Source organism: Salmo trutta, chromosome 7 (assembly GCF_901001165.1).
Source record: "Salmo trutta chromosome 7, fSalTru1.1, whole genome shotgun sequence".
NCBI classification, from domain to species: domain Eukaryota; kingdom Metazoa; phylum Chordata; class Actinopteri; order Salmoniformes; family Salmonidae; genus Salmo; species Salmo trutta.
The window spans coordinates 1,953,323-1,963,560 of NC_042963.1; the positions used below are offsets into that span (position 1 = coordinate 1,953,323).

General features: G+C 41.4%; 1 protein-coding gene across 1 annotated transcript; it reads right to left on the reverse strand.

Annotated features, from left to right (window-relative positions):
• Positions 1 to 1,858: 1,858 nt before the first annotated feature.
• Positions 1,859 to 8,252, reverse strand: LOC115196719 (E3 ubiquitin/ISG15 ligase TRIM25). Its single transcript, XM_029757586.1, has 5 exons — positions 7,704 to 8,252; positions 6,481 to 6,565; positions 4,960 to 6,359; positions 3,724 to 3,808; positions 1,859 to 3,602 (listed from the first exon to the last, which is right to left on the reverse strand). The coding sequence occupies exons 3-5, from the start codon at positions 5,215 to 5,217 to the stop codon at positions 3,070 to 3,072; spliced, it is 876 nt and encodes a 291-aa protein (XP_029613446.1). The 5' UTR covers positions 5,218 to 6,359; positions 6,481 to 6,565; positions 7,704 to 8,252; the 3' UTR covers positions 1,859 to 3,069.
• Positions 8,253 to 10,238: the final 1,986 nt, after the last annotated feature.

Here is a 10,238-nt window from a genome sequence, read left to right on the forward strand (position 1 = left end):
GGGTCCTTGGCTTAGTGATGGGCTTTGAGGGCACTATGGTGTTGAACGCTGAGCTATAGTCAATTAATAGCATTCTCACATAGGTGTTCCTTTTGTCCAAGTGGGAAAGGGCAGTGTGGAGTGCAATAGAGGCTGCATCATCTGTGGATCTGTTGGTGCGGTATGCAAATTGGAGTGGGTCTAGGGTTTCTGGGAGAATGGTGTTGATGTGAACCATGACCAGCCTTTCAAAGCACTGCATGGCTACAGACGTGAGTGCTATGGGTCGGTAGTCATTTAGGCAGGTTACCTTAGTGTTCTTGGGCACAGGGACCATGGTGGTCTGCTTGAAACATGTTGGTATTACAGACTCAGATAGGGAGTGGTTGAAAATGTAATTGAAGACACTTGCCAGTTGGTCAGCGCATGCTCGGAGTACACGTCCTGGTAATCCATCTGGCCCAGCGGCCTTGTGAATGTTTGCCTGTTTAAAGGTCTTACTCACATCGGCTGTGGAGATGTGATCACGCAGTCATCCGGAACATTTGGTGCTCTCATGCATGTTTCAGTCTTGCCTCGAAGCGAGCATAGTTATTTAGCTTGTGTGGTATACTCGTGTCACTGGGCAGCTCTCGGCTGTGCTTCCCTTTGTAGTCTGTAATAGTTTGCAAGCCCTGCCACATCCGACGAACGTGTAGTATGATTGTATAGTATAGTATGATTCGAAATACAGTCTACACTGTATTTCTGATCAATTTGATGTTATTTTAAATGGACAAAAAATGTGCTTTTCTTTCAAAAACAAGTACATTTCTAAGTGACCCAAAACTTTTGAACGATAGTGTAGATCCTAAGGTTAACTTAGAAGACAAAACAGGAACAAAGAGATGCCTTCTTGGCCAGGGTCCTGGAAGCCTAGGAAATGAGAATTGATCATACAACCTTCCTCCATGGACTGGATACAGGATAAGAGGGAGAACAAAGGTATTTCATTAAATTTATAACATCTGAGGGTGTAACCTTTCAACCCAAAACCAACCACCATTCACCAATCAAAACATACCAAGTTTACAGACTAGCCTGACCATCAAGGCCCAATCTGCACAGGGTGTCACAGCGTCTAAAGGCTTGTGTAGTGCATGAGACCAATGTAAATAATTCCTAAGAAGACAATAAAACCCTTTGCATATAGTAATTCAGAGTCCACCCTGTACAGATATAAAACCCCTTTGCATAGAGTAATTCAGAGTTCACCCTATACTAATACAAGTAACCACAGAGATCATACAGTACATCCATATAAAGAGCGTCAGAGTTATCCTCAGTGAACAAGTTTAAGAGAGATACCAGACATGGATAGTATAGTATTATTCTATCACATTCAATAGTCAGTCCTCTGAATACTGTAACAGAGAGATACACTTTGACCACTCAGGGGGAAGGGCTGACTAGTCCTTGGGCATTGTCCTTTGTGCTTTCCTTGTGTTCCTGGACCATCTGCCATGCAGCTCCAGGTGACAGAGAGCACATCAATTAGGGCCAAGCCTACAAGTCTTCAACCTTTTCTTGTCCAGGGACCCCCTCCCAGGAAAAGCGGCAACCCAGGCACTGTCTAAGACCCCAAACGACATGCTTTTAGTCTGAGGGAGAGAGAGATGGTATGGGGGAGTGTGTGAGGGTTAAAATAATGAATTGGACACCACACACACACCTATAGGCAGGTGGATGCACTGCGGCGGTCCTCGTTGTGTTTGCTGCCAGCTGGTTGATCTCAACACCCATCTAAATGTGAATTCTCAATTGTGGTACGGTTCTAGAAACATAAATACATCCACTTTCATATCACAACAAAATAAATTCACAAATGCAAAATACACACTCACTGTATACTGTTTTAATCGGTTTTAACACAGTTGTAGCTGACAGAATTTTTCAGTGACAACACGTTTGTGGCGTCCGTCTTCCATTTATACACAGGTGTTCGAAGACGCATATAGCTAATTAGCACAGGTAGTCCAGTCGGTCTTCCATCTGTTGTCCGTGTGGGAATCCTAACCCTACAAAAGTGTGCATCAATTTTTGAAAATTATTTCTTGCCGATATGAAATACAAGTTCCTTATGCTTCCGAAACTGTACCGCAAGCGATGCATGATAATGTTCGGACAGAGCGTCATGGCTCTTAACATATTTTCCCCCACAGAAAACTGCATCGTCCAATGACGTTTATGTGTAATATAATGCAACAGAGTCATGATCAAGGGCTAGATGCACACAAGCTTCTGGTCATCCTGATCCCAGCAGCCTTTAATACAGTCCATACAGTAGCTGTGTCCACAGGGAATAGTCACCAGATCCTTCAGTATCTCCAAACAGATTAAACTACTGATTGAGTCCATGGCTTCTGCCATTCTGAAACGCAAGTGCTTTATCCATGGCATAGACCAGGTGAATCCAGGTGAAAGCAATGATCCCTTACTGGTGTCACTTGTCAAATCCACTTCAATCAGTGTAGATGAAGGGGAGGAGACAGGTTAATGAAGGATGTTTAAGCCTTGAGACAAATGAGACATGGATTGGGTATGTGTGCCATTCCAAGGGTGAATGTGCAAGACAACATATCGAAGTGCAATTGAACAGGGTATAGTAATTAGTGTAAGCTGAACGTCTAACATTAGAATCAATCCCTTTCAGTGACAGACTGTGAACTGTTCATATTTTAACAGTAGTGCATATGTTGTGCATTCACCAGTCGGTTGTATCATAAAATAATGTTAAGTCTGTCAGGTTGAAACAGATTGCATGATGTATATGTACACAGTGAAAGTCAATAAGTGTAGATAAATGTGTTTATTTACAAACAATGCAAACAACTCATTGTCAATGGAGCTTGTGCAAAGCTGATGTCTAACAGAGTAAATCCCTTTCACTGAAATGGACTGCATCCTCTGAATAGTGCACGGGTGCACTCACTAGAAGATTGTATTACTGTTTTCATAAAGGTATTATGTTATTGTGTCAGGCTGAAAAATATTTGGATGTTTATGAACACACTGAAAGTCAATGAGTGTAGATAAAACTTTGTTAATTTACTATATTGGTGTCAGTATCTTCACAGATGATCCATAACCAGGACCAACCCAGAATCCAGGGTAGAGGGGCTGAGTGAATGTGGTCTGGACTCTGTGGAGGAGGGTCATCTTGTCGGAGACACTGTAGAAGGACAGAGTTCCTGCCTTGTGGTCCAGGTACACTCCTACTCTGGAGGAGCAGGGGGTAGGGATATCAGTACTGATATTATTGTGCCTGAAAGAGCAGATAGACGGATCACAGACCAAAGTCCAGGACTGATAATTTCGTCCAAAGCTAACATCCACTCCGTCTCCTCTCCTGCAGATCCCTTTATAAGACACGGCAACTTTACACTTGCTCCCACTCCTTTCTACCTCCCAGTAGCAGGTTCCAGACAAAGCTTCTTTACACAACAGCTGGCAGTAGAAGTTAAATCTGTCTGGATGGTGAAGATAGGACTCAGCATTTTCACTCCTGGTTACCTTCCTGTTCCCCTCAGATAGACGCAGATATCTATTAGCTGTGTTGGGGTCCAATGTGAGCTGGCAGGAATCTGAAATCATTTTGAAATAAAACATTGTGTTTGCATGTGTCTGTATACCTGCACGCATTTGTGTGTGGGTCAGGCAGGCTAGTGAAACCGTATTTATAGTTGTGTGTAGATATTTACTCACATTTCAAGAACTCCTCTCTGGTATTAGGTTCAGAAGGTGAAACAACCTTCATCTTTGACAGCCCCTCACTGTCCTCCACTGCTGCCTGTGCACGGTACCGTTAGGAAACACAGAGACGAGGGGGGTTCATTACAACCAATTTAATCAAACAAATAACTCTGCCCAACAACACCCTACCTCCTCACATGAGCTGAACTGTGTGAACTGCAACTTATCCCATGAGCTGTATCCACATGTAATGTTTTTGTTATAATATTGTTTGTGATCTACATTGGTGTATGCATTTGAATGGATAGTTTACCAAAATTACAAAATGACACATTGGTTTTCCTAACCCTGGAGTGAGCAGTATATGGACAAGGTATAACAGCAATCCATGCTTTTGTTTTATTTCCCTGGAACTGTTTCCAAATGCTAACGTTTTAGTATCTGTGGTACAAATCCCATTCAATTCATGGTACCGATATAAACATTTTTCACGCATCATGTCCAAATCATCCAAAAGCATCTCAAATTGATTGTGAAACTCAACAAAGTCACTTATAGATGATTTGAACATAATGCACGGAAATACTAATATTGGTGCCATGACTTAAATAGGATTTGTGCCACAAATGCAAAAATGTTAGCATATGGAAAAAGTGCTAGGGAAACTAAACCAAAGCATTCATTGTTGTCATACCTTGTCCATAGACTGCTTACAGGGTATGAAAATTAACATGTCAATTTATAATTAGGGTGAACTATTAGGGGCTCCCAAGTGGCGCAGCAGTCTGCATTTCAGTGCTCGAGGCGTCACTACAGACCCTGGTTCGATTCCAGGCTGTATCACAACCGGAAATGATTGGGAGTCCCATAGGGTGGTGCCCAATTGGCCTAGCGTCGTCCGGGTTAGGGTTTGGCCGTGGTAGGCCGTCATTGTAAATAAGAATTTGTTCTTAACTGACTTGCCCGGTTAAATAAATAAATAAATATATATATCCCTTTAAGCGCTAAATGTGGTGATGCTGTGTTGTTGAGATCATGCAAGACACAAAAAAAGAGGCACAAAGAATTATTATTATTATTATTATTATCATCCCACCCATTCACTCAGCTCACACCAGGACCCCATACAGCCTATTCCCCACAGTAGGACACAGTGGTGTTTGAATGAGGCCCTGCGTGGGCTCCTCATTGGCTTTAGTCTAGGAATCTGCCAATTCAATAAACTACATGTGAATTGTCAACACTCACCTTAAGTCTCACCTCCTGCATCTTCTTCGTATTTATTTCTGTCAGTGTTTCCACCAATTCTACAATGACAGTGTTTTTGTTCAGAACAGGCCTTGGAGCGAAGATCTGTCTGCACAGGGGGCAGCTGCAGACAAGCTTCTGATCCCAGAAGCGTTTAATACAGTCCATACAGTAGCTGTGTCCACAGGGAATAGTCACTGGATCCTTCAGTATCTCCAAACAGATTATACAACTGATTGAGTCCATGGCTTCTGCCATTTTGAAACGCAAGCAGGCTGAGCTGAAGAGATGAGTTTCGTTTCCAATTGTGCTGAGGAGTAGGCTTAGGAGTGGCTCCCACTAACCTAAATAACATTTCACTTCCTGGATCTGTGAACTCACATATCAGATACCAGGTATGGCCAGCAGAGGGGGTATAAGTGGTCTGTCATAACCATAGAGAGAGAGAACTTTCTTATAATGCATTGTAAGTTTGAGATTGAATGACATTTACTTGAACAGCCATACCCCTTCAAGTCAAAGCTCCATGACTGTGGACCGGCAGCCATTTAAACATCAACTCAACAAAACATATATTACAAAAGAAACATCCATTCCATGACCTACATCAGATTGCATAGAATTTATTTCAACAAACAATGCAATCAACTCATTGTCAATGGAGCTTGTGCAAAGCTGATGTCTAACAGAGTAAATCCCTTTCACTGAAATGGACTGCATCCTCTGAATAGTGCACGGGTGCACTCACTAGAAGATTGTATTACTGTTTTCATAAAGGTATTATGTTATTGTGTCAGGCTGAAAAATATTTGGATGTTTATGAACACACTGAAAGTCAATGAGTGTAGATAAAACTTTGTTAATTTACTATATTGGTGTCAGTATCTTCACAGATGATCCATAACCAGGACCAACCCAGAATCCAGGGTAGAGGGGCTGAGTGAATGTGGTCTGGACTCTGTGGAGGAGGGTCATCTTGTCGGAGACACTGTAGAAGGACAGAGTTCCTGCCTTGTGGTCCAGGTACACTCCTACTCTGGAGGAGCAGGGGGTAGGGATATCAGTACTGATATTATTGTGCCTGAAAGAGCAGATAGACGGATCACAGACCAAAGTCCAGGACTGATAATTTCGTCCAAAGCTAACATCCACTCCGTCTCCTCTCCTGCAGATCCCTTTATAAGACACAGCAACTTTACACTTGCTCCCACTCCTTTCTACCTCCCAGTAGCAGGTTCCAGACAAAGCTTCTTTACACAACAGCTGGCAGTAGAAGTTAAATCTGTCTGGATGGTGAAGATAGGACTCAGCATTTTCACTCCTGGTTACCTTCCTGTTCCCCTCAGATAGACGCAGATATCTATTAGCTGTGTTGGGGTCCAATGTGAGCTGGCAGGAATCTGAAATCATTTTGAAATAAAACATTGTGTTTGCATGTGTCTGTATACCTGCACGCATTTGTGTGTGGGTCAGGCAGGCTAGTGAAACCGTATTTATAGTTGTGTGTAGATATTTACTCACATTTCAAGAACTCCTCTCTGGTATTAGGTTCAGAAGGTGAAACAACCTTCATCTTTGACAGCCCCTCACTGTCCTCCACTGCTGCCTGTGCACGGTACCGTTAGGAAACACATAGAGACGAGGGGGGTTCATTACAACCAATTTAATCAAACAAATAACTCTGCCCAACAACACCCTACCTCCTCACATGAACTGAACTGTATGAACTGCAACTTATCCCATGAACTGTATCCACATGTAATGTTTTTGTTATAATATTGTTTGTGATCTACATTGGTGTATGCATTTGAATGGATAGTTTACCAAAATTACAAAATGACACATTGGTTTTCCTAACCCTGGAGTGAGCAGTATATGGACAAGGTATAACAGCAATCCATGCTTTTGTTTTATTTCCCTGGAACTGTTTCCAAATGCTAACGTTTTAGTATTTGTGGTACAAATCCCATTCAATTCATGGTACCGATATAAACATTTTTCACGCATCATGTCCAAATCATCCAAAAGCATCTCAAATTGATTGTGAAACTCAACAAAGTCACTTATAGATGATTTGAACATAATGCACGGAAATACTAATATTGGTACCATGACTTAAATAGGATTTGTGCCACAAATGCAAAAACGTTAGCATATGGAAAAAGTGCTAGGGAAACTAAACCAAAGCATTCATTGTTGTCATACCTTGTCCATAGACTGCTTACAGGGTATGAAAATCAACATGTAATTTTATAATTAGGGTGAACTATTAGGGGCTCCCAAGTGGCGCAGCAGTCAATGGCACTGCATTTCAGTGCTCGAGGTGTCACTACAGACCCTGGTTCGATTCCAGGCTGTATCACAACCGGACATGATTGGGAGTCCCATAGGGTGGTGCACAATTGGCCTAGCGTCGTCCGGGTTAGGCAGTCATTGTAAATAAGAATTTGTTTTTAACTGACTTGCCCGGTTAAATAAATATATATATATATCCCTTTAAGCGCTAAATGTGGTGATGCTGTGTTGTTGAGATCATGCAAGACACAAAAAAAGAGGCACAAAGAATTATTATTATTATTATTATAATCCCACCCATTCACTCAGCTCACACCAGGACCCCATACAGCCTATTCCCCACAGTAGGACTCAGTGGCGTTTGAATGAGGCCCTGCGTGGGCTCCTCATTGGCTTTAGTCTAGGAATCTGCCAATTCAATAAACTACATGTGAATTGTCAACACTCACCTTAAGTCTCACCTCCTGCATCTTCTTCGTATTTATTTCTGTCAGTGTTTCCACCAATTCTACAATGACAGTGTTTTTGTTCAGAACAGGCCTTGGAGTGAAGATCTGTCTGCACAGGGGGCAGCTGCAGACAAGCTTCTGATCCCAGAAGCGTTTAATACAGTCCATACAGTAGCTGTGTCCACAGGGAATAGTCACTGGATCCTTCAGTATCTCCAAACAGATTAAACAACTGATTGAGTCCATGGCTTCTGCCATTTTGAAACGCAAGCAGGCTGAGCTGAAGAGATGAGTTTCGTTTCCAATTGTGTTGACGAGTAGGCTTAGGAGTGGCTCCCACTAACCTAAATAACATTTCACTTCCTGGATCTGTGAACTCACGTATCAGATACCAGGTATGGCCAGCAGAGGGGGTATAAGTGGTCTGTCATAACCATAGAGAGAGAGAACTTTCTTATAATGCATTGTAAGTTTGAGATTGAATGACATTTACTTGAACAGCCATACCCCTTCAAGTCAAAGCTCCATGACTGTGGACCGGCAGCCATTTAAAAATCAACTCAACAAAACATATATTACAAAAGAAACATCCATTCCATGACCTACATCAGATTGCATAGAATTTATTTCAACAAACAATGCAAACAACTCATTGTCAATGGAGCTTGTGCAAAGCTGATGTCTAACAGAGTAAATCCCTTTCACTGAAATGGACTGCATCCTCTGAATAGTGCACGGGTGCACTCACTAGAAGATTGTATTACTGTTTTCATAAAGGTATTATGTTATTGTGTCAGGCTGAAAAATATTTTACGATGTTTATGAACACACTGATAGTAAATGAGTGTAGTGTCATGTCTTTGGGGCACCATTAAACTGAAGACATGTTTATCAAATAACTCACTGTAATTATTATTTAGTGATTAAACTGATTAATCGTTTAACTGTAATTAACTAGGAGATCGGGGCACCAAGGAAAATATTCAGATTACAAAGTTATAATTTTCCTAATATAACTTTCCTATATTATAACATTATATATTATATTATATTATAGTATCTGACCGATTACCTTCTGGTTTAAATGGTGTATTCTTTACCTCGCGTCCAGTCTCATTCCAAACGTCGTAAATTGTTGTTATCTGCACGAACCCAGTCTTTACTAAGTCATCCATACATCAATTGTCTTAAAATAATTTATTTACTAAACTAAGTAATTCACAGAAAGCATACAAACAGTAGTTATCGTTACAAAGAAATGGTAGAGTAATGTTCCCTAGTGGGCTAAACCGGCATGGCGGCTTGTTAAACAAACAAGGGGGTTGGGGGCAGCGGAGAAGGCACAACAGAGTTGATAAATATTAACAATTGATATGCTAATCCTTTGCACATGAACGCTCACTCATTCGGGAACAATTGCAATCAATATATATTTATGCTCAGTGTGTTGTCGGGATACTTGTTGGAGAGTTTTTGTCCGCGTTCTCTCTCTCTCGGTTAGATGGATCTTTCAAAGCGACATTCGTTCATGTCGTTATAGAATGGATGTTTCGTCGGGCTTCGCGTTCAATGATACCGAATTTCTAGCTGCAGACTAGTAATTAATATCAAAGACTTGTTATTTTTCTGTCGGTATTGATAGTCTAAAAGTTTAACCACGTAGTATGGTTAAAGTTCAGTCGAGGAATGCATGGTCAAACCTTGGTTCTCTCTTCTGAGGTAAGCTGGTCTGAAGAAAGAAATTCTGGGTGGGGGTTTTATGCTGAACAGAAGTTGTGTGGTTGTGGTATGTAATTGTATGGTTGTCACTAGATATGGTAAGCAGTTGTGTCATTGCTGTCAGAAGTTGTGTGGTTGTGGTATGTAATTGTGTGGTTGCGGATACTAGATGTGGTCAGAAGTTGTGCGTTTGAGGTCAGAAGTTGTCGTCAGTAGTATGTGGTTCAGTAGTTGTGTGGATATGGTCAGTAGTTAAATGGGCGATCAGAAGTTATGCGGTCAGAAGTTGTGTAATTGTGTGGTTGTGGATATTAAATGTGGTCATAAGTTGGTGGATGAGGTCAAAAGTTGTGTGGTTGTAGTGACTCTCTCTCACTATTTTGGCCCTCAGTGTCAATGAGTATCCTTGCAACGGTTCCATTTTGGAATCTCAATAATGACACAGACAGTTGTTGTTAGAAGAGAGCAGGCGATGGGTTACGAAAATGGCTGATGTTACAGATTGGTTCACATGACTTTGAATCCGATCACATATTTGAAAAGCCGAGAAGTAGGGGAAGATTTCATAACATAGAAATATTTTCTCGACCTTTGAGGTCAAAACGGCAGTTGTTTGGGAAAAGTTGGAAGAACACGTTGTAATGCAGTTACAAAAACAGCTGTACCGTAAGTTCCGTAGTGAATATTTTGATTCCACAAACAGATATGAATAGCAGAGAAGTAGACGAATATACCATACACTCTAACTTTGTCACAGTTGTCGTAAGTAGAAGCGGACCAAAGTGCAGCGTGATTATCATTCCACATATTTAGTTG